This window comes from Marmota monax, unplaced genomic scaffold (assembly GCF_021218885.2).
Source record: "Marmota monax isolate L192 unplaced genomic scaffold, Marmota_monax_Labrador192_F-V1.1 WCK01_AAM20220418_F8-fsc00001, whole genome shotgun sequence".
In the NCBI taxonomy this organism is placed as follows: domain Eukaryota; kingdom Metazoa; phylum Chordata; class Mammalia; order Rodentia; family Sciuridae; genus Marmota; species Marmota monax.
In genome coordinates this window covers 24,419,313-24,443,562 of record NW_026693777.1, presented here as the reverse complement: position 1 = coordinate 24,443,562, position 24,250 = coordinate 24,419,313, and the positions used below count along the sequence as shown (strand labels likewise).

General features: G+C 42.3%; 1 protein-coding gene across 1 annotated transcript in view; it reads left to right on the top strand.

Moving 5' to 3' along the window:
• The window catches only part of Prkch (protein kinase C eta), a 214,404-nt gene that overhangs the window by 173,123 nt on the left and 17,031 nt on the right, over positions 1-24,250 (top strand). Inside the window, exons 11-12 of the mRNA XM_046461187.1 lie at positions 19,055-19,193; positions 19,808-19,996. Of these exons, the coding sequence (XP_046317143.1) occupies positions 19,055-19,193; positions 19,808-19,996 (328 nt within the window). The remainder of the gene's footprint in view (positions 1-19,054; positions 19,194-19,807; positions 19,997-24,250) is intronic.

The following is a 24,250-nucleotide window of genomic DNA, read 5'->3' as shown; positions in this document are numbered from 1 at the left end:
GAGGACCCTGTGATGAACTAGATGGAGACCAAGGAGAGGCATTGAAGATGGTCCGGGGAAGGAAGGGTTTAACAGCTCTGGAGTAAAGCTCAGTTTTTGTTCTTTTGAATTTGAAAGATGGAAACAACCATAGTAGCCACTAGACAGTGCAGCTCAAAATGCAGGTCTGGATCTCTGGAGAGAAGTGTCAGGGTAGAGGTTCAGATTTGGGAAGCACCTATGTAGGGTAATACATGAGCTCATGGGATTCAACTGCAAGGTAGAGAACCAAGCAGGGCGACAGTGCAGGACTGGGCAGACGGAGCACCACCCGGGCTAGGAGCATCGCCCCACCAGCTCATCAGAGAGTTGCGCAAGGACGATGACTTTTCTGGCAGATGGCAGTTACATGTCTTGAGAAAGGGGTGCCTTTTTCTAATTGCACAAAGGTGCCATATGGTCTAGTAGGAGTGCTAGAAGTAAAGCTAGGCAAGGCCACAGAACAGAGTCCTACAGAACCTCCCACCCTTGGGGGGAGGGTGGAGGAGGAGGAGCCTACACGGGAGACACTTAGAAGTGGTTAGAGACTTAAATAGGATTGTGCTTCCTTGCCTCAGATTCACCTGGAAACTTAGTCACCACTCAGGAGCTCCCATCTTACTCTGGTTCATGACTTAGGTAGAGCCTTGTTTGTAGTATCCATCAGTTCTCCTCTTTCACAAACCCAGTGCGTTTCCCTTGACACCAGCAGGTGGGCTAGTTAACTGTCTTCATTTGGTTAAGAAGTAGAATTATCCAACTTATGCCGGGTGCACCTGAGAGCCAGCACTGGATAGGTGACTGTCGTCCAGGGTGAATAGCTATCTCCTCCTGAATGCTGGCTCCAGAGCCTGTCCTGTGGGCAGCTTGGAGGGAAAGCCATGCTTACTGTCCTTAAGAAAGGGCACCCCTTCGGGTCTGTCATCCCTCTGACCACCCAAAAGTCAGGCTGGGGCAGCTCCCATCCCACAGCAGGAAGAACTTCTCAGATAGCAAGTCCTGTCTGATGGGTGCCTGGCAGGGTGGAGGAAGCTTCCTGCCTCCACCACTGCTTAAGGAAGAAAAGGCATCCCCAGAACAGTGGGGAACAATGGAAGCTGCCTTGGCTCTTTTATGGCACCCACTACAAAGGCTGGTGTGTGCCAATAAGATGGTAGAAATGACTCTTAAAGAAGAGAAAGTGCATCTCTGCCGTGGCGCAGGATTCTCTGCCCACACAGACCTATCACTGCAGCCTCCTGGCACTGATGTCCCTGTTTGCATTGGTGGAAAGTTACAAGAGAAGAGATAGCACCACCTTCCTGGGCCAGTCATGTGCTACCTAATCCAGATAAAAAAAAAAAAATTCTGAGTGCAGTGGGGTCTAGGCCATTTCAGGGAAACATTGTTTAGAATGACCATAAAATTCAGAGTGAAGTGGGTTTGTCTGAGTGAGTGGAACTCAACTGCTGGTACATTTCCTAAATCCATCAGTTGGAACATTTTGTTTTAAAAATAATGCCCCCCCTTTTATCCCCCAGATCTTGAATTTCAGTAAGTTTGTTTTAATTGGTTAATTATTTGCTTCTTAGTTTGAGTGAGGACCAGAATCCCTTCTCTATTCACTTGTTCTGATTCTGAGGCTTATGGTGAGTGTTTTCTGGACATTGGGTGTTTCTGGCCCCCTGACTCCATGGTCAGAATTCTTCAGGGAGCTCTGGGCCAGAATTTTATATACTACATCCTGTAAATGGGCTAGGCCCTCTTTAAAGAAAGAGCTTTGAAGTCGAGAAAGGGGAAGAGAGTTTTTTTCTGTAGCCTCCAGAGGAAAACCTAGGAGTGGAACCCAAGAGGCCAAGGTTCTGGAACTCTGTTCCCAAACTACCTTCTCTGCAAAATGCAGGGAACTTCCTAGGAAAACTTAACGTATTTCTCAACTTTCAAAAAGAAATTAATTCTGTTATTAGAGTCATGTTCTTTGGCAGGGCTTGGGAGAATTTTCTAAGCTTTTAAATGGTTTCCTATGTAAGATTCCATCCCTTCTGACTTTTGGAGTTTTCCATGAAAGACCTTTAATAAGTACATCAAATGAGCTTTTCAACTTGATGGAGGACTTCAGGAACCTCATCACTCCTTTTCTTCCTGAACTGACCTTTTAATTTTGTGCAAGGTGTACAGGGGCGATTTGTCTTGTCTGGTTTATAATACCACATTGCTGGAAGGATGGTTAATCACCAGCCACACATATTAGTCACTGGTTGTTGTACCTACAAGCCCAATTTTCTTAGATTAGCTATAGGACCACATTGAGAGCTTGAGAAGAAACAGTACAATTGGATGGGTGACAGAACAGATTTCCCACAAAATGCAGAGGGCAGTGTTATCATTTCTTCCTCATTCTTTCTTCACCCACCTTGCACAGAACACTATGGAAGTCCTAGAGGGAGATAAACAGGATGAAAAAATTTTCATACTCAAGGGGTATGTGGATAGAGGCAATGCCTCCAAAGTCAAGGGTAAGAAACTTAGCATTTATTCAGTTCAGTCAACATTTAAATTACCACTCAGCACCCTGGCTAGGCACCTTGTCCTGGCTGAGAGAGCTGAAATAAGCATAGGAAGGGCAGTCACTGCAATAAATACTATCATTAGATGTATGCACCAAGTAGCATTGGAGCATAGAGGAGAAAGGATAGCACCACCATCCTGGCCAGTCATATGCTCCCTAATCCAGATAAAAAATTCTGAGTTCACTTCTGTGCCAATGGGGGTCTAGGCCATTTTAGGGAAACATTATTTGGAATGACCATAAAATTCAGAGTGAAATGGGTTTGTCTGAGTGAGTGGAACTCAACTGCTGGTACATTTCCTAAACCAATCAGATGGCTTGTCTAGGAAGGGCTGCAGACTTCAGAGACAGAGATGCTTCAGTTGAGATGGAAGTCATCAGCCCAGGAAAGAAATAGAAGAAAGGTGTAAGCCAGAGCTCTTCCAGCTCTCTGAAGTGGTGACCCAATGGTTGTGATTTTTTTTTCTTTTGCAATCTACTTAGGACCAATACTTTTATAAAATGCAGTAAGAATAAATTACTGGAAAAATGAAATTTGAAAAGGCATATAAAATAGAAGCCCAAAGTTACATTAACAGATTCAACAGACATAAAATTATTACTATCATGTGATTAAAGGGTTTATTAAAACTCAGTTTTTCTACTTACCTCTCTGCAGGCCTGTAGCTATTTGCAGACAAGCAGCAGTCTGCAGACCACACTTTGAATAGTGCTGTTCTAGCCCACAAGAGACATTTGGAAGGGTTGAAGGGGCACATGGTAAGCTGCAGCTTGGTGCTCCTCCAAGAATTTGATAATAAGCTGGAGAGTCCTGGGGAAGGAGACAGGCTTGAGGAGCAGCCCAGGCTGACAGTGGTATGCTATTGGCCCCATGAAAGCCACTTATAGCCTTAGACATTCAGGAGACAAGATCAGAATTATATTTCAGAAAACTCTCTGAACAAACAGAAAAGTAGAGATGGGAAATGAGGCTGAATGGGGGCCATGTCAGATCAGTGGAGAGAAGACATCTGCTTCTAAATATAATTAGAAGTAATGGTCAATTCTTAAGAAGTAGGGAGGGGCTATCATCTGGTCACATCCTATCATCTTATAGATGAAGAAACTGAGGGCCAGAGAAATGGAAAAGCTGAAGTCAGACATTTTGCTTTCTGGCTCAGTGCCCTTTGGTTAATTTGCTGGACAGTGTACCATATAACTAGAGTATTCAAATCTGTTCATTGGCCCCATCCAATCCCATGCTGCTTTTGAGAAAGGGGAAAGATCAATGTTCATCAGAAGATTTGTGGTGCAGAGAGATGCCAGCCTGCTGCCCAGCTGTACTCAGCCAGCCTGGCTGGCTCCTCTGTGCCCTCTGCTCAGAGTCAGTCACTGTCTAATGACAGAAGCCACTCCAAGAATTCACTGTGTCCTATAGTAACCAGTTAAATCCATGTTAATCCTGTTCAGGCAGTTGGTGGAATTTTAATGCCCTTCTCTTAAAGGAACAAAGGTTGTTCTCACCTGTGAGACAACTTTGAACAGCAGTTACTAAGCAATGAAAATTTTCCTTTCTGGCCTCCCTTGATATTAGTTTGATTCTTAACTAATCTTGAAGAATCAATGCCTGGAGTAGGGTAGATTTGAGAATGTGTTCAGAGCAACTGAGGTTCCTGGGGTGCTGCCCTGGTTCTTGGACCATCCTCAAAGCAGAGGTCCTTGGTAGGCAGTGGTAGCTTTATCATGGGTCCCAGTGAAAGCCGGAGCCCTCCCATGTTCCATTAGTGCCCTGCACATCCTTCCTAATCCAGCTTCTCTAGGGTCTCAGACCAAACCAGTCCTGATGGTCAGAGAGGGGGAGTTGCTGTTAAGATCAACAGCTATTTATTGGGGGTCTACTGTGTGAAAAACACTATTAAGCACTGAAGGAAACCCCAAGATACAGAAGAAGGAAAATAATGAGGCCCCTCTCATCAGGGAGATCATATTTTAGTTGGGAAAATAAGAATCATGATAACAGCCTAAGACAGGATTTTGGAATTCATGCTCTGCCTGCCTCCTCCCAGAATCCCCATGATCTCTGTTGACTTTCTCTGGTAAAGAAAGGCAAACACCTGTGCAGTGACATTGATAGGAATTTTTAATCATGACCACGAGATTTGAAGTTGATTGCTCATTTGTGATAACACATGATAAAAAAAAATTAAGATTTGGGCACATCCAAAAAATAGCATCATTTATCACAGCACTGTTTGCAACAGTGAAGGATTGAAAACAACATCTCCCAAAGTGGCCTTGCAGGATCTGGGATTCATCATGCCACTGAGTGTGTCAAACCAATATCTACTCTTGGTTTATGTCCCAAGTAATTAGGCAAGGAGAAGGTAGAAAGTGAGGCCTGGCTGTACTGCCAAATTTTATATGATTATGTTGTGAAGTACAAAAAATGTTTTACTTCCCCAAAATTTTGTTTTGCTTCTGGAGAATTGAAAGTCTCCAGAAATGGAAATAAAATTCTACAGCCATAGTGGTATTGGCAACCCAAGTCAGTGACCTCCCTCACCTGCTTCCAACTTACTTTGCCTGAAAGAGCAGGTCACTAGTGGTGCACAAGCTAACGTTGCACAGGTCAGGATTAACTGGTGAACCTCAGCTGAAACCAACCTTTTCTCATTGAACCAACCTGGGCTGCTGACACCAAAGATCTTAATTCCTTTATTTTAATGTTTCAGAATTTGACCTTAGCAAAGAAGGCTGAAGTAGAAAAGGGTATTGTGGCTGATGGGATTTAACCATTTCTGGAGATTTTTTTTTTTTTTTCTTCATTGCTCTGAGTACCGATTCCAGACCCAGGCACTGTTTGATGAACCTGTTTTGGCTCTTGGCTCTATGTCCCAGAGAGAAGCTTGTAAACAGGTACATTATTTAATAATACAATAGGCCTACCTGCCCCAAACTCAAAAGCTTACTGTCATCCTCTAGAATTTACAAAGTTGGCTTCTACTGTTTATCACTTTTGATTCTTAAGAATCATAAGAATTTCATAAGAAATGAATATGTTGGTAAGGAAATGATGGCTAAGGTATTAATAGCACTTAATGGCTTTCCAGACACTGTTCTAAAGCAATTCACAATAAATTACTAATCATTCCTAAGAGATGGGAACTGTCCTTTTCTGCATTTTTTGATGAGAAAATAAGCATGGAGTGGTTAAGTAACTTGCCCAAGGTCAAACAGCTAATAGACAGCAAGGTCACGACTCCAATTCTGGCAGGCTTGTGCCTTTAACCTCACACTATGTTGCCTCTTGGAATCAGACAGGTGAAAATAGGTGAGTGTCCTCCCCCAGGTCACTTGCAGAAGAGGGAAGGAAGCACAGTGAGGGAGGTGAATGAATGCTTTTTTACACTGTTCTAACATAGTTGAGAATGTGCCCTTGGCCTATCTGTGTTGTACAATCCACTCTTGGCCAAGCAAATGGATTTACTCTGTCCCAGAATTGATCACCCTGGCTTTGTTAGCAGGTAAAGTCATCACCATGGACCCTGGTTCCCTAGAACACATAAAATATACCCCATTATTCTGCTGCATTAAACCTTATATTTGTGAAAGGCCTTTAATTATATCTGTAATGTACATGTAGATATCTAATGTTGCTGTGAAGGTTTCTTATGGAGTGAAATTCAGGGTTGGTGACTTTTTAGATTAAGGTCCATTATCTTGCAACCTTGATGTTCTAATGGAGAAACTTGAAGTGCTGGGGAAGTTAACCAAACTAAAATAGCTATTATTTATTGGGTCAAGATTAGTCTAGCACTGGTGGGGATGTGGGGAAAAGGGACACTTATACACTTTGGGTGGGATTATAATTTTAGTTCAACCACTGTGGAAATCAGTATGAAGATTCCTCAAAGGTCTAGGAATGGAACCACCATATGACCCATCTGATATCTTTCCTTGATATTTATCCAGAAGAATTAAAGTCAGTATACTATAGTGATACATGCATACCCACGTTTATAGCAGCACAATTCACCATAGTCAAGTTGCCTGTCAACAGATGAGTGGATAAATAAAATGTGTAAATGCACCACACACACACACAGGAATTTTATTCAGCCATAAAAAAGGAACAAAATTGTGTGATTTGTAGGAAAACCGACAGAACTAGAGAACATCATGCTAAGTAAAATAAGCCAGACTCAGAAAGCCAAGGGTTGTATATTTTCTTTCACACATGGAAGCTAGAGATAAGAAAGGGAAAAAGGGGGTGAGGATCTCATGAAAATGGAAGATCAATAGAATAGAACAATGGATCCAGGGAGAGAGAAGAGGGGAGGGAAAAGGGAGGTACTGGGGAACAAAACTGACCAAATTATGTGCATGTATGAATATGTCACCCCCCTATTATACACCAGTAAAAAAAATTAGTCCAGCATTTTAGGCAAGAAGGACCTTAATTATTCCTCTCTCAAAAAGTCTCTTCATCTGCTCTTTTTGCTTACAGGCAGAGTAGTGCTTTCTAAACTAAAACTATGACACATCAGCTAAAAAAATAAAATTTCCCCTGATTTGTGAATTCTCTTTACTTTTAAGTTCTTAGGAAATTATGGTGGCTCACACTAGTACATTGACAAGATTACTTTTATTAAGAAGAATACTGTGACAAAATTGGAAACACTCTTAGGATGGTGTCTCCACATATGAATACTCAAACATTTAAGGAATGAAGAACTAAAGGCCTGTTTGGGGAAAACTATGCTCTTTGATTGCAAAACTAAGTGCTGGGGACAGGGTGACTACTCAGGAAGTTATTAGTAAGCTCTTCAAAAGGAGAATTTCTCCCAAAAGGAATTTCTTAGGGGAATATTCAATGTCTTTTGCATGTTTTGCTATGATTCTGAGCCCAGCATTAGTAGGAAATCAGTCAGTTTCCCTGAAAAGCAACTCAGGTGTATGTTACTGTCTGGCAGTGTCCAGCCTGTGGTCAGTACTCTGGAGATGACCTGAGGAATACTCCTGGCCTGACCTTGGAGTCTGTAATCTAATTAGGGTAAGCAAGACTTTTTAAGCAAAACAAAGATCAAAAGAATACCAAACTATAATCCAGAGCTAAACTGTGAAGTACATTCCAAGGACCTGGGAGTGGTTCTGAACTACAGGTGTCCTCTTGGGTTATTCAGAGAGTTCTGTTTAGATGGCTCAGGTTTAATCTCTGATGGGGATAACAGGTAACCAGATGAGACCTGCTGAGGTGGCCATAGTCCTGGTTCAGGTTGGAAGGCTGCTTCCCCTGCTTCCCAATATTGCATAAGACATTACTAATGCTGGCAAAGGTTTGTGTTTAGCTCATTGCCAAAAACAGCCTGCACCTCCCCTCTGGAGTTTGATTCTATAAGCTCTCCTCCTTCCTGTCATAAAGCATTCCTCATCACCCCCTACCAACGGTACTTACACCCCTTTTCACACTATGTAAGATCACATGTCTGGACAGCAAATGGCTACAGTTTACCCTGCTGTTTTTTCCAAGCCAAAGAGAAGTTCCAATCTTGGCAAAGCAAGGACACTGTTTCCCATCAATCAAATGTGTTCAGGCAATCAAACTCAGTGCTCACGGGGTCTCTGTCCCTAGAGTCAGAACCAGCCCCTAAGCCTAACCCCCAACCCTCACCGATTTCCATCAGAAGAAACCAGCCATGGGAAGGCAGGCCAAAGTGTCTTATTACCCTTCACTTTATGCATTTTTTAGACAAATGTTATTGTGTATATCTGAGATTTACAACATGATGTTATGGGATTCATAGAGACAGTAAAACGGTTACCATAGTGAGGCAAATTAACTTATCTATCATCTCACATAGTTACTATTTTTGACAAGAGCCGCTAAAACGTAATTTAACAAAATCCCCTATTATTAACTACAGTCTTCACATTGTGCATTAGCTCTCTGGACCAGTTCATCCTACACATCCACTCTGTGTATTTGTTTTGACAGCCCAATTTTGTATCTCAGCTTTCTGAGGAGGAGAGCCACAGCATTTATCCACTTAACAATAATGATGCTGATAAATTGCTAGCATTTACCTAGAGCTGTGTGCCTTCCAGTGTTGAATAGGGAGTCACTCCATTAATCTATTCCTTGGTATTGGTGCCATGTGTGGACTCTAGCATAAACCTGGTAGGATCCATCTTCTCCATCTGGCCCTGCCCATCCCCACTCTACAGTAAATCCTGATTATGATTAAGATCTTATTGAAAGCCTAGCATGGTGGCTCAGGACTATAATCCTGGATACTTGGGAGACTGAGGCAGGAGGATCACAAGTTTGCTGCTAGCCTGGGAAATCTTATTTTTAAAAAATAAGATTTTTTTTAAAAATGCTTAGGGGCATGGATCAGTGGTAGAGCACTTGACTGGCATGCTCAGAGACCTAGGTGGAATCCACCCCAGTGGAAATTATTCTTTCCATCATCTTCCTGCACCTTCCCTGTGAGCAGCCAGCCAGTTAGAAGGTCATCCTGTCCCTAGCTTGCAAGCTCTCAGAATCCCTCATGGCTCTTTGATACTGTCTGTGCTCTTACCCTTGAGAAACTGACTATAAGAGAACCTCTCTTTTTTTGTTGAAGGAAGCAAAGCAGCCCACATGGGTGGTTTCCTGTGGGTCAGCTGCTCTCAGCTCTCTGGCTGGGGAGCCTGAAGAATTGAGCTTGTTAACCACTTTATCCCCCCCGGAACAGAAAGTCCAAGTGTACTGTACCTATCTGTGTTGTCCAAAAGAGGCCCAGTGGTCAGGGGCCCCCACCTGCCAAGGGCCTGTCATCTCCAGGTGTCTTTGTTGAAAACTCTTGATCCTGCCTCTCTGCTTTCTCTGTGAGGGTATCTGCAAGGCGAAGGCTGCCAGGTGTCACGTAAGAAACATTTTGGCAATTAGAGTTGGTGAGAGAGATTTTCTTGGCAAGTGCAAAATACAAGTACTGTAAAGAGCTACTAAATAAATTTGTGCTGCTTTGGCCAGGGAATTTCAGCCCCCGCCATTGGAGGTGGGTGGTAAGGGATGTGGCCTGATAAAAATAAATAAAGTGTAAGTCTCAACTGCCAGCCTAACGGCTCATTTATTTGACAATCCTAAGGAGGCATATGACCTGCACACTGTAAATGTTCATGAAACTCATTTCCTTCTGTGTTGGTCCAGAGAATCAATGAAGGTTTTTTTGTTTTGTTACCATGAGACAAGGTGAGGGGAAATTTCTTGGTCCCTTTGCTCAAGTTTTAGTTGTTCCTTGTATTCATAGTGGTGAAGGTGGGAACACACTGCCTGCACATCAAGAGCATCAAACACCCACAGCTGGATGGAGACCAACCCCTGGTCTGCAGGAATTAGTTTGTGAGTCCCTGGCCATGTTTTAAAGGGGGTATCATAACCAGGCTTACACAGAAGTCATTTTTATCATTTCCCATACCAGACAGCTGTTAGAAGGAGGTGTGAGGGGGTAGGATGGAAAGAGTCTCAGAACTGGGTTGGAAATTACCCACTTGCTTCATTCATTACAAAATGAGTAATTTTGCATTCAACATCACGAGAATAATGTTCATATCTCATGTACGGGTTGTTAAGCAGATGTTCTAAGAGCTCAGGCCTTAAAATCACCAACTAATGTGTCACTTCATAAGGAGAAATGAAAAGGGACTTAATTTAACATTTAGGAGTGTTTCTTCTTTTAGCAAGGGCCTCATTTTCACACTTAAGTTGGTCCAGACTGCATGGACACATCATAGACTACTGAAAACATAAACACCACCCATGACAATTATGTATATAGTAGGTTCTAGGTCATTTCGGTGGTGAAAAAGGAGCTTGTGGCAACAGGTTCGGAATTCTGAGTCCACACATGCAGGTTTTCCAAGTCAGATGATTTTTTTCAATATTCCCTTGAAATCTTTATCATTGCTGCCTGTGAGACATTTTCCCTGTATATCTCTTTGCAAAGAAAAACCAAAGAAAATAATTAAAGCCAGAATGTGTAAACATATTTTAATGACTTGGGTTATCCAAGTAATACCTGATTCCTATAAGAAATATGGAAAATACAAAATATAAATCGTTCATAATCCTGTCATTTGGAAATAGATTTTTAACCTTTCTGTTTTATCTCTTCTCTCCTTTTCCCCTCCTTTCTTCATTCCCTTTACCTCCTTGCCCTACAATTGTAACACAATTTTAAGAATATTGAAAATGCAAGTTTGTATTTCGTTCTTTCACTTACAGCTGTATCAGCCTACAAAGAAGTCACAAAACCCAAGCACTATAAATAAAAGACTCATATATTTGACTCATTAAAAACATAAAACTTGGGCTGGGGTTGTGGCTCAGTGGTAGAATGCTTGCCTAGCATGTGTGAGGCACTGGGTTCGATTCTCGGCATTGCATATAAATAAACAAAATAAAGGTCAAAAAACATAAAATTTAAAAAAAAACAAACTTTATTTTAAAAAACATGAAAGTTACCATAAACAAAACTTAAAATCAATAATATTTTATATTGATTTGGTCCATATAACTAAAGTATTATTGTCTTTAATATGTAATGAGCCTCTTAAATTAATCAAGCTTTAAATTGTGTAAAATGTGAACAGGCAAGAAAAAAGCACAGGTGGTCATTATAACTATAAATATTAATACCTTTGACATGGCTTTTCCATTTCTGAAAATTTTAATCTAAATAAATACTTAATCAAGTATGTAACTAGTGTTCATTACATTGTTTGAAGTTGCAAAAAATTAAAAACAACCTAAATGTTCTTGGACAAGGGACTAGTTAGATTATGGTGTATCTTTATATTGGAATTGTATGCAGCCATTACAGAGAATGAGGCAGATCTATAAGATGTATAAATATGTTCAAGACATTCACTAAGGGAGAATCACAACATCATTTTAGTGGAACATGGAAAAGAAAAGATTGAAAGAATGTGAACCCATTATCATCTTCCCCATAATTTTTCAATATTTGAAATTTAAAATTAAAATACTGGACTGGGCATGGTGGTGCATGCCTGTAATCCCAGTGGCTTGGGAGGCTGAGGTATGAGGATCGCGAGTTCAAAGCCAGCCTCAGCAAAAGTGAAGCACTAAGCAACTCAGTGAGATCCTATCTCTAAATAAAATACAAAATAGGGCTGGGGATATAGCTCTGTGTGTGGTTGAGTGCCCTTGAGTTCAATCCTTGTACAAAAATAAAATACTACTTTTATAACCAGAAATCATTTTCAAAATACATAAATATTCTGTTATAAACATTTCCCTATGTTTTCAGTCTTTTATAAAAATGTTGGCAGCTTTCATAAATTTCTGCAATAGAAATACTATAATTTATTTAGCCATCCCACAAAATTAATGTAGCTTTCCTCCAAATTTTGTTATTTGTATGATGTAGCGACAAATATCTTCATAAAATAAAATATGTCGGCTTACACTCACGAGAGCATTGCATCATGTAGTAAAATTGAAGCTTAACCTAGAATTCAATGGGTCATTGTGAAGGTACAAGGTTTATGTTTTCTAATCCTTTTAAGTCTTGACATGACTATAATAGGTCCACAGGAAGGCACAGAGTTGGTCTCCAGTTTCCTGAGCCCTTAGCTCTCCTCCCCACACTGGGTATAATTTGTCACTAGTGTTTGTGGTCTCAGAGTAAAAGAGATCAGAGGCCTCTCAGGAAACTCTTCCCCAGTCCCAGGCCCTCTCCTTCTCACTTCAGTCCCTCTCCCCAGGTGAACTTATCCACATCCAGGTAATAACTCTTAAATTTATATCTCCAGACCAGCCTTTCCTCTGACTTTCAGCTGTGTGTATTTGGCTACCCATGAAATACCTTCACTTGCATTTCTGAAAATTAGCTCAAATGTTTAAAAAAAAAAAAAATTTTTTTTCCTGTGAGCCAGAATCTGACATCTTCCTTTTATCCTTTGCATCTTTTCGTTTCTAAATCCCATTTCTTTTCCTTCCTGATTGTTCTCTATCCATCTGGTTCTCTGTACCTAGTTGCCCCCAGGGCCACCATTAAATTTGTTGGATTCTCATGTAGTTGCCCCACAGATCTGCTTAGGTTCCCTCTCAACCCCTCTAGTCCATTCTCCACATTGAAGCTGGGGCCATATAAAATCCCAGTCCCTTTTCTATGTAAGGCTTTCCTCTGGGGCTGGAGATGGAAATTCTCACTGGCCCTTGTCTTGTCTGGCTCTGGTTACATCCCACTTTCTTCTTGCCATTTGCGCCCCACTTTCCAGGACTGTAGCCATTTCTACTTTTCTTGACTGTACAAAACACCCCTCACTCTGTTCCCTTCACCTGGAGTTCTCTGCCACACCCTCACGTCCCTTCCTTTCTCTCTCTTGGTTAATAATCTGCTCAGCTCAAGTGTCACCTCCCAGGGGACCCTTCCCTCAGCTTCTCCTTTCACATACTCCCACATCTTCTCTTCAATGAGTTTGTCATAGTTCATAATTGGAAATTTAGTTGTGTGGTTATCTGATTATCTTCTTCACCCACCAGACACTAACCTTCTTGAGAGTGGGGATGGGCTCTCTTTCCTTATCATTGAATCCAGAGTCCCCTGCATTTTGCGTGGCTCACACACGCTACTCCAAGAATTGCTGGGTGGTTGAAGGGTAGAGTATCTTATAAACATGATACGTGAATGGCACCACTGTCTATTACATGATGAAACCAAATTTTAGGCTTTTGCTCTTTCAATGATTTTTCAAAATTCTTTTACCAATTTAGTATATCCTCTTGCTTTAAAATTTTTCCAACATAAACTCAGACAATCAAAACACAAGCTAGCCCTGTTTGTCGTGAAATTAAGATTGTAATCCAGATTCACTCTCTTGACAAATGTCACCTCTTAGTACCCACATGCCAGCCTCTCACCCTTAGAAGAGGATTATAAAGTGTCTTTGAATATTCAACCTCTAGGGAAGTATTTGCTTTGCACTTCCTTATTGCTGAACCTTCAAGAATTGCATAATATCAATTGAACTCCTTGGCCATGCACAAGCCAGTGGGGAAAAAGGATTTTGTTTATTTTGCAGAATTCTAATTATCTTTTCATAGTGATATTACTTGATATCTCAAATGGTTCTTGTTTTAATAAGTGAAGTACTCCTAGAGTATTGGCTGGAAACACCACCACAAAGAAGTGGGCCTGGTATAGTAGATTATAAACCCAGACCATGGAGGTGAACAGACGTGTGTTCAAATCCTGACTTTACCCCTGGCTAACTATACAATCTTGGAGTGGAGCCCACTTCAAAGGATAAAACAGAATAGTATGGATAAAGTACATAGCATTCAGTGAACATTTAACATATGGTAGCTACTGATGACACAATTTTTCTTATGATCCACAGAAGAGTTTTTTTTTTCAGGTTCTCTGGACATACATACCAAATGAACAACAAATTTTAACAGTACATTGACCATTGTGTACCAACTGTACATTTTATGATAACTGATATGAAAGTTGTATTTTTATTAAAGAATTATCTTTTAGATTAAGATAGTAAAATATAGATGAGATGATTTCCTGTCTTGGATTTTCTTTAAAATAATCTGAAAAAAGATGGGTCAAGCAGGAAAAGGAGTGAGGAGATGTATAGATGAAACAAGATTGGACATGTGCTGATAGCTGCTGACACTGTGGGATCAGGCCAGAGGTTGTTCTATTATTCTCTATACTTTTGTTCATGCTTAAAATTTTCCACAATAAAAAGTCAAAAAATGCATTCAAAATGGTTCCTGTGAATAGCCTCTCAGATCCATTATTCAAGGAGCCGACTCACAACTCACTTCCTTTATTTCTTTTAGAGGGGTAACTGATTTCTAGTGATCTAAGCAGAAAGACTCATACTATTCTGTTTTATTACTCTCAGGATAGTTCAGGATGGAAACAAAATAAATCCAATTTCTGAATCTTCTTTGTCTTCAACCACTTGGGAATTTTCTCTGAAACTACTGTGGGCATTTTAAGTAACCCTGATTACCCAGCAAGAACAATGTACCTTTCAGGCAAGCAGAGAGGATAAAATAACCCTGTCTACCCTCTTTGCTTGCATGACAAAAGCTTTAGCTATTAAATACCAGTGCTCAGTGAGCTAATGACTGGTGAGCCCGTAATTGTGTTTTTGGCATTTTAGGATCTGAGCCTCTGCCCTGTATGAACTTGTAATCTTCATTGTGCAGCCTTGTTAAGTTTGGCTGCTGAGTTATATGTTGGCATACAAGGTTGAGGAACTCCAAAGCCAAAAACTGACCTCTGCACATCAAATTAAGTCAAGAGTCATAGAGTAATATTCTCTCTCTCTCTTTCTCCCTCCCTCTCCCTCTTTCTCTTGCTTTTGCTTTTTCCCCCCTAATAAAGGTATGATTTACCCTTATTGTGGAAGCTGACCATGGCCGTACATGGCTCAGTAACCTTTGGATTTGTTTGATTCATGCTTCTCTTGTTTGACTCCTCCATCTGGATGCAAGCCAGTGGAGGGGAGAGGTTTCTACTTGGTCTTCTTTGCCCTATGATTGTTCCTCCTAAATTAGTTTCTTTTCTCCAGCTTCACTAAGGAGATGAATCTGAGCTCCCATTTCCGGTTTCTTATTTTCCCTCTGGAGTCTATCGTAGAGGGGTAAAACACTTGGCTTTTTATAAGTTTAATTACTTAAGAACAAAGGTCCCAGTTTTATGGAACTTCCTTCCCCTACAAATAAGAAATCAAGAAATGCTTTGAATTTGGCCAGGGTTGCTCCACTGGTGTCCATCTGAAATCCTTCCATTGATGTCTTTGGTCAGCACCTTCTGCCAGGATGGAGCTGGATATAGGAAGGAGTAAGACTCAGCTCCTGCTAAGGGGGTGACAGGTGCACACCCAGAGCCTTCTGGAAGCCAGTATGAGGGTGCTGTCAAAGCAGTATGAACTCTGTGCTCTAGGGGCAGAGTTGACATTGGTATGTCTGACTGGGGACATCAGGACAGACTTCACAGTGAAGTGTGAGAGATTTGGGCTGAGGGCAGAATGAGCAGCTGGGGGTCATATAACACTCTTGACAGAATCATCTTGGGATCCCAACTGTGAGGTTTGTGTCCCATTAGATAGTACCTGGTGTAGAACCTGCTGCGGCATTTCCCTCAGGACTCAGTACAGCTCTGAGAATGCTTAAAAATAGACTGAAAAGTCAGGTTTAAGGTGTCTAACCTGCCTTCGTGGCCCTGGGCGTCTTATGACCAGATGAGTCACATCCCCTGTGCTGTTCAGGTGTGTCTTTTGAGAGCTGAGTTCCGAGACTCCTCTGTGCAGAGGGGATTGTGGTGGGTGACGGATAAAGTGATTACCAAGCACTTTTCTCTCCCTGAGCGATTCCGGCTCCCCATGACAGTAGCTGAGTAATAAGCAGTCAAACTCTTACCTGGGACATTAGTCATGAGCTCTCTTGAGCAATCGCAGGTCGCTCTTTAGAATGCTGTGGGTTTCTGTCAGCACTTGTCCCTCTTGCCCAAGAAGATCCTTTCTGAGAGCTCAGTGGGCATAACGGCTTCTGGACAACTCAGAAACTCAGTAACCTTGTTTGGAAGTGTGAGTGAGAGCACTCTGGCCTCAGGCCCACGCAGGCCTGGACCACTGGGCCTGGACATGGTGTCAATAAAGCCAGCCTCACAGGTTCAGTCCCCCATGACCTCACTGTCTCCTGGGGCCTCAGACTATCATGTCTCACCTCAGCCAGCTGCTGTCTCCCTCATAGTTGGTGTCAGTCTCCAGGAGCCAGAGGACCAGGTATTGATAGGAAATCACCTGGCTGTGGCCTTGCTTGTGACATACTATATGGTCCTCACTCCTCATTCCCCCACCTGTGCTCCCAAGTCCAGCTTCACATGGAAGCTGGAATTGAATACCTTGAGTGTGTGTGTGTGTGTGTGTGTGTGTGTGGTGAAGCAGAGAAGGAAGCAGCATCCTTAAATTGCAGCCCACTGAAAACAGAGGCTTGTGGGGAAAGAAGGATTCCGCATGGAGGAAGGGTAGGGGCTGCTTTGAAGGCCAGGTCTGGTTTAGAGGCAGAGAGGGGTTTGCATTGCTGAAGTGGGTACATACGCACTGCACACCCCTTGACCTTATTGTGCTCCTGTCACTGGGAGACCACTGCCGGGAGCAGAGGAGCAGTGGGGTGGGGGAGGTTTGTGCCAAGAAAGCTCTGCCATGGTCACTACACTTGTCAGGGATTCTCGGAAAACCGGGATTCGTTTTCATTTCTGGGCATTTTCCAGTGACCGCCATCTGTAAGACCTGTCCAGCCAGGCTGTATCACCTCACAGGGCACAGTCAGGGAACCAGTCATGCCAGCTCTGTCCTCACCTACCTCCTCAGCTGCAACGTGATCCTGGCTGGACAGAGACCAGCTTTTTCCCTGGGGCCTAAGCAGGCCAACAGGTCTCTTATTCTTAGTCCAGGGACAGGGAAATAGAAAGAACCACAGGTACCCAGATTCAGCCTTCTGTAAATGTGAGGCTCCAGGGAGCAGCCAGTTCCAGACACCATGAAGATACTACAGGGACGGGGACACCATGGCTCCCAAGCAAATAGCTCCTGGTGGCCTGATGCCAGGATGGCCTCACTCACTGACCATTAACAGCAGATCTCCAGTTGAAGGAATCTCCTGGTCATCAGCAGTGTCCCCTGCTTGACATGCAGCCTCCTCTCACTGGTGGGACATGTGATTTGCCATTGAGTACATCGCCCCTTTAACCAGCAAAAAACAGACCTCACTAACAGGTCAGGCTATTCTGTCATCCAATCTGCTGTGCTCAGGAGGTATCCATTGGGTTGGTTTGCAGGACTTTCCCAGCCCACTCTGGCAACTGACCTCCCTCTCTAACTATGCACCTGGGAGAACCAGGTGCTAGAAGCTTGTGCTGGAGAGGGTACTGCTCTTTACCTGCAGACAGTTTTCGCAGTGTGTGGCCATATTCCCACCTACGTGGAGGGCTTTCTACCAAACAGCTCTGCTAGAAATTCTCTTTGCTCATGTGGATTCTGCTCCGTGGGGCTGGACAGGGGTAAAAAGTGTCCTTTGTCCTTAGCTCCCCATAATCTACCAGGCCTTCTGTGGATGCAGGACACACCCACTCAGACCCTGTTCTTTTTCCCTTTTTCCTGGTTATTGATATCCCTCACTCATGCAGAAGCCATCTTTCTGCTGCTTCTCCTTGGCTACCCTAAGTATCCGTCAGTCCTCGCTACTAATTTTGCATTCACGGAAGCTCTGCTTACTTTCCCTTTCCTGCCTCAGACTTTCCACTCCTTATCACTGCCTGGTTAAGTCCTCACCATCTCCCTGGACAGTGTCAGCTGCCCCAAACTGATCTTTACCCTATCTGGGAGGGGCCTGCTTCTCTCTTAATTAGGGAGCTCCTTCCCTTTCACCTAATACCTACATATCAAAATTCATTAATATGGCATTCAGGGCCCTCCATAGTTTGAAGGACCTCAGTTTCCTCTCCAGCCCTAAGCTTTTTCATGTCCCCACGCTCCCATACCAGCCCCACTCTCCGGCCCCTCTCCAGAACATATTTCTCTGAACGGCCTGCACATCCACGCCTCTGTGCCTGCCTCTGGGCACCTGCTATATCCATCTGCCACTACAACCTTCTCACACCCCCCTTCTCTGCCTGGAAGACTGTGACTCATGCCATCAGACCCTGCTTCGTTTCTGCTTCTGCTATGAAACTCACTCACTCTCTCTCTCTCTCTCTCTCCTCCTCCTGGAAAGGATTAATTGTTCCCTCTTATGTTTCTTTTACAGCACTTGGTTTATACTTCTATCATGCCATTTGTACTATACAGCAGTTGGTGTTATCTGTGTGTGTGTGTGTGTGTGTGTACATATACATACAAGTATTTATTTGGTACACTATTCTAGACATAATGGTGAGCCAAATCAACTTGATCCCATGAAGTTGACAGTCTAGCAAATATCTGTGTCCCCATTGTATTGAGAGTTCCTTATGGACAAAGATCATCTGTACTCTTGATGCCTGCCACAGACCCAGGCAGGCACCCAGTGACCACTTTCTCCATGAATGCTCACTGAGTGAACTCTCATGGGCAGATATGGTACCTGAGTAGAAAATGAGCGATGAGATAGGTGGATTGCTTTTGGGTACAAGGTACATGGAAAGTCATGCTCAGCCCACATTTTCTAAAGGGCAGTCTATACTTTTCTAAATGGCTAGGCTGTTCATGGGGATGCATTGTCTAGGAACATAGAGGTGTGTTCTGAGATTTGATATAGATTTTTTTTTATTTATCCAGACAACCCAGAAAAGTTTAATTCTTTCTGAAGTATGTGCAGAAAGCCCATGTGACCATTTTGTGGTCTGATTACCCATCTTGTGAGCCAGTTCTTCCAGGTGGGTGGTTTGAGGCCTAGCTGCCTTATCACATGCTGCTACCCTTGGTTTCTTTCAGAGATCTGAAACTAGACAACGTGCTGTTGGACCATGAGGGTCACTGTAAACTGGCAGACTTCGGAATGTGCAAGGAGGGGATCTGTAATGGCGTCACCACAGCCACGTTCTGTGGAACACCTGACTACATTGCTCCAGAGGTGAGTGGGCCTGCTTGATAAGGCTTTTGAAATGCCACTGGCTGTTTTTGTGTGCTTCAGCCCAGACTCATTTATGGCTCATTGGGTGAATGGGGTTAAAAATGTCTGAGGTTTCTCTAAATAAGAATTTGAGTTAAAAAAAAAAAGTTTTTATAAACTTTGCAGCTGTTTTAGGCCTTAGCTCTAAATAAGGACAGAGTGTGTTCTGCTCATGACTATTTATCCCTTTGTCTCTGCTTAGTGATTTAATTTCAGCCTCGCTTAGCAGATCTAAACAAAAGCTCTTCAATCTTTCCCATATGAGTGAGTGATCTCAGTCTCCTCTTCCCTCTGCACTGATGGATTTTCGAAACACTTTCTGTGTTGGCTCTTCATGTGCCATCCCTTGGCTGAACTAGGCCATCAATTTTTGATCACCTAGAAGAGAAGGGGCCTCGGAGTCAACCACAGGGAAACAGACTACTCCATAGACATGGAATGGAGCCTGCATACCAACACAGGGGATTCCATTTTTGTGCTTTGATATTTCCTAATCCATCATTGCCCCTAGACATGAAGAATACCTTTGATAACCAGATGCATGAAGCACCTGTCACATTGCCCTCTTTGCACAGATCCTCCAGGAAATGCTGTATGGGCCTGCCGTGGATTGGTGGGCCATGGGCGTGTTGCTCTACGAGATGCTCTGCGGTCATGCACCCTTTGAGGCTGAGAATGAAGACGACCTCTTTGAGGCCATCCTGAATGATGAGGTGGTCTACCCTACCTGGCTCCATGAAGATGCCACAGGGATCCTAAAATCTGTAAGTTTGGCTTCCCACCTACAGCAGACCACCTTGCTATATGTGCTTCTTGTGTCTTTTTTGAGTACTTCCTACCAGTAAGCTCCCAGCCTAACTCAAATTTGTGTTTCAACCTAAAGGATCAGAGAACCAGAGTTCTCTCAGGTCGTGTCTGGCTTCCTCTTGCAATAGTGATTAAGGGGCCAACTGCAATAACAGTTGATAGCTTTGTTTGCCAGATATCAAGTATTTCTAGCATTATGGCTTGAGTTTAGGTGAAATGATGTCTCTCCTTCGTGATCAGGCCATGCCTCTGCAGAGTTCTTTGACCACCCTGTTATCTTTATGCAAGCCAGGTGCCAAGCCAAGATTTAGGTGGAATATGGTCATGCATCATGTTGGGAGACTTTTTATTTCTTAATGCACTCAAGGCATCATGCTATATGCCTTACTTTGAAGTGTGGAAGAAACATGGATTTGATATTCTTCTGTTGAAACTAAGAAAGTATATATAATTTGGGTCAGTTCTGTTACCCCATTAGATTGAGTTTAAAAATTATGTATTGTCACCTGCTATGTACACAGGGGATATAGAAGTGAATTAATTACTTCTTTGAGTAGGGGAAAATCAGAACAATTCATTATCTGTTGGGTAAAGTCCCATGGATACTACCCTCAGTTTATATTTCTTATAATTATCTTCCTCAAGTTATGTCCTTTCTAGTGATTGGAACAAAAATGTTAAATCTGGAAAATATTAGCAATCTTGTTGAAAGACTTGTCTTTTTAGCAGTCTTCAACTTTATAATCAATGCCATTTTGAGAATGGTCACTGTGTACTGGAACTGAAGGCAAGATTGTCCCTGAGAATTCCCTGCATCTCTAAAAGAAAAATAATCACAGAAATTGTTCTCAGGCAAACGTTGCCAAAGTGAATCATAATTCATAACTTGATTCTCAGGAGCTCAGAAGCCAAAAAAATGTCCTAAAATTGAAAAAGCACTAATCTCATATAGAGATTAAAACAAAGTATTTTGGGATTCCACCAAATGTCTCCTACCTAGAATGTTTTCAGAGGAGTAAATTACAGTTAGTGGAAATTTTAGACTAAGAAGACCAAGAACATGGCTCTTATAATTGTGTTAAAAAAAAAAAAAAAAGGAGAAGGGCTTATCTTTGTGGACGCACGCCCTGAAGTTTCTTAACTTCCTGAAGGGAAATGTACTCACCTGGATTGGCCACAGCTAACCTTGATAATATAAGCTGTATCAGGCATACTTTGCATCAATATTTTCCCAGCTCCAGGGCCCAGAATCTGATTCTTCATGATCCTAAAGGCATCATAGCTTGACCCAAGACAACAGCCATCAAAAAACTAGTGGTTTTTCCAGGTGCACAGGTTTTGTTGATTACTGTGGCTGATTAGACTACTTTAACATTTAAAAGAAAGACCCTAGAGTTTATAAATGGAATGAAAATGCTTGTTCAGCTATAATGAAATGTGCATTGTGAGCCTTAGCACATAAAGATCCTTGAGTTTGGTACTGTGGTGAGTGGGAAATAAAAGTTAGTCTAGCCAGGCGCGGTAGCGCAGGCCTGTAATCCAAGTGGCTTGAGAGGCTGAGGTAGGAGGATCACGAGTTCAAAGCCAGTATCATCAAAAGTGAGGCACTAAGCAACTCGGTGAGACCCTGTCTCTAAATAAAATAGAAAAATAGGGCTGGGGATATGGCTCAGTGGTCAAGCATCCCTGAGTTCAATCCTCAGTATCCCTCCCCCCCCCACCACCACCGGAAAAAGTCAGTCTGTTCCTTGAGAAACTGTGATGTTCTCTATTTAGAGATAAACAATTTAGATGAGTACCCCTCTGATAAATAACTCATACCTTTGGAATCCAGGTCTAGTAGAAATCTGAAGAGGTCCCATCAATGTTTGGATCAGATGTCACTCACATCTGCTTTTCTTAATTTTTTATTCCTATTTTTTTAAAGTTCTCAAGTGCATTCTGGTACCTCAGAGTCCTCTTGAGAGAGTTCTTTCCAGCTAAATCTGAAACTAAATAACACTTCCTTGGCCAAGCTTTGTAGAACAGAGAGCAGGTACTAAACAAGGTTAAGGTTCATGTGGAATTATTAAGACTTTATCCTTAGATAAAACTCAATTTCTTAAAACTATATCTTCCATGAAAATATTCAGCAAATCTTCTTGGTAATTAACATATATATTGTCTAGTAATAGCCCCCATAGTCTGTTCTGAGGGAACAGCCTCGAGTGCTTCATCTGTAAAGAATCTCAGCTTCAGTGGAGTCTCAGTTGTTCCCTGTCCTAGCAGGTCCACTTCCAGGGAGCTATGACTCTCTTCACTTCCCTCTAGTTCAGCCTCTTTCTAATGTCAGCTGCTCCATTGTCCTGAGTCAGCACCTAGGATTGTTACATGACATTTATCTAGCCCTGATTTCCTAAATGGTACTCGATGTTCTCTTTGGGACAATGTCCCCTAAGGAAGGAGCAAGGTTTCAGGCTCACTGTGCCAGGCCTGCTTCCCAGACCTATGACCTTCTGGCTGAGTGACCTTGGTGATCTTTCCCTTTCTAACTCTCAGTATCCTTGCTTGTATTGAGAGGTAATAAAACTCACACCATAGGGTTGTTGTCAGGATTCAATGAAATAATATATGTAAACATCCCAGACACACAACAAGCATTCTGCTTCTTCCCCCTCTACAGGGGAAGAAGTGCCTTCAAACTAATCTTCTGGAAAACACTTGAAAGCTATCAGATAAAATGACTAGGGAAAAAAAAAAATTCACTGAGGGAATTTTAAGGACCCTTTTGTACATTTTGGCCTTCATGCCTGAAACTAAGAAGCTTAAGTGCTAGAGATGAGGACACTGAGCTGGTCTTTGCAGAGGGCTGGGACATTTAAATAGAAATGAGGTAAATGAAAATAGTTACAAGTACTCCAGGCTTGAGGAGCCATGGGGGTAGCTTAATGGTAGAGCACTTACCTGGCATGTGCAAGGCCCTGGGTTCCAATCCCAGTACCACAAAAGAAGAGAGAGAAAAAAGGAAAGACTCATGAGGAACACTGAATGAGCAAGGAATGGTGTTGGGTGGGTAAGAACCTGCCTCCAGAAAAAACAAAAAGAGAAAGATAAAGAACCTGTTTCAGAGCAGAGCAGGCCAAGGGCAGATCTTAGCTCTTTCACTGCTGACTGTGTGTCCTTGGGCAGATGTCATAATTCCGCCATGTCTCGGTTTCTTCACCTGTGGAGTTGAGCTCTCTGCACAGATGAACAGAGATAGTGTATGTGGGATGCTCAGGGCAGGGTACATGCTCTGGAAGTGATTGCCACTATTATGAGAGCCATGTGCATAAAATGGTTTTTAGAGTCTCTGCTCTTCTCTTGGAAAAAAAATATTACTTTGTTGTAACAGGAGGAGGATTCAAGTATCAAGTCATGCTCCATAAATCATCCAGACTGCTTTCTGGCTCTAATTTCAACTTGAGTTAATTAGGCCCAGATAGTTCTTTTACTGCTGGAAGAAACCTTACAGATTATTCTGACCTCCTTGTTTTGTAGATAAGGAAACTACGAGGCACAGAGTAATGGTGCCTCACCAGAGAACATGTAGCATATTAAATGAACAAATAAAGGGGAGCCTTTGTGCATTACTAATGAAGATGTAAAATGGTGTAGCCACTGTGAAAAATATGACAGTGGTTCCTCTTAAACAGAATTGCCATAAGATATAGCAATTCTACTTTAGGGCATATACCCAAAAGAATAATCTCATACAGATGAGCAGAATCTCATACAGATATTGGTACATCGTATTCATAAGCATCATTCACAATAGCAAAAAGTGGAAGCAACCCAAATGTCTATCAATGGATGAAGGGATAAACAAAATGTGGTATATCCATACAATGGATTATTATTCGATCTTGAAGGAAATGGCCCGGGGATGCAGTTCAGTAGTATAGCACTTCCCTAGCAAGCATGAGGCCCCAGGTTCCATCTCAGTACCACAAAAAATTAAATTAAAATAAGAAGGAAATTTTGTATATGCTACAACCTGTATGAACCTTGATGGCATTATGCCAAGTGAAATAATCCAAAAATGAAAGGACAAATATAAGGTCCCACTTTTTTCAGGCATCTAAAGGAGTCAAATTCCTAGAAACAGAAAGTAGAATGGTGGTTGCCAAGAGCTGGAGGAAGGTGGGAACAGGGAGTTCGTGTTTAATGGGTTTGGAGTCGCAGTTTGAGAA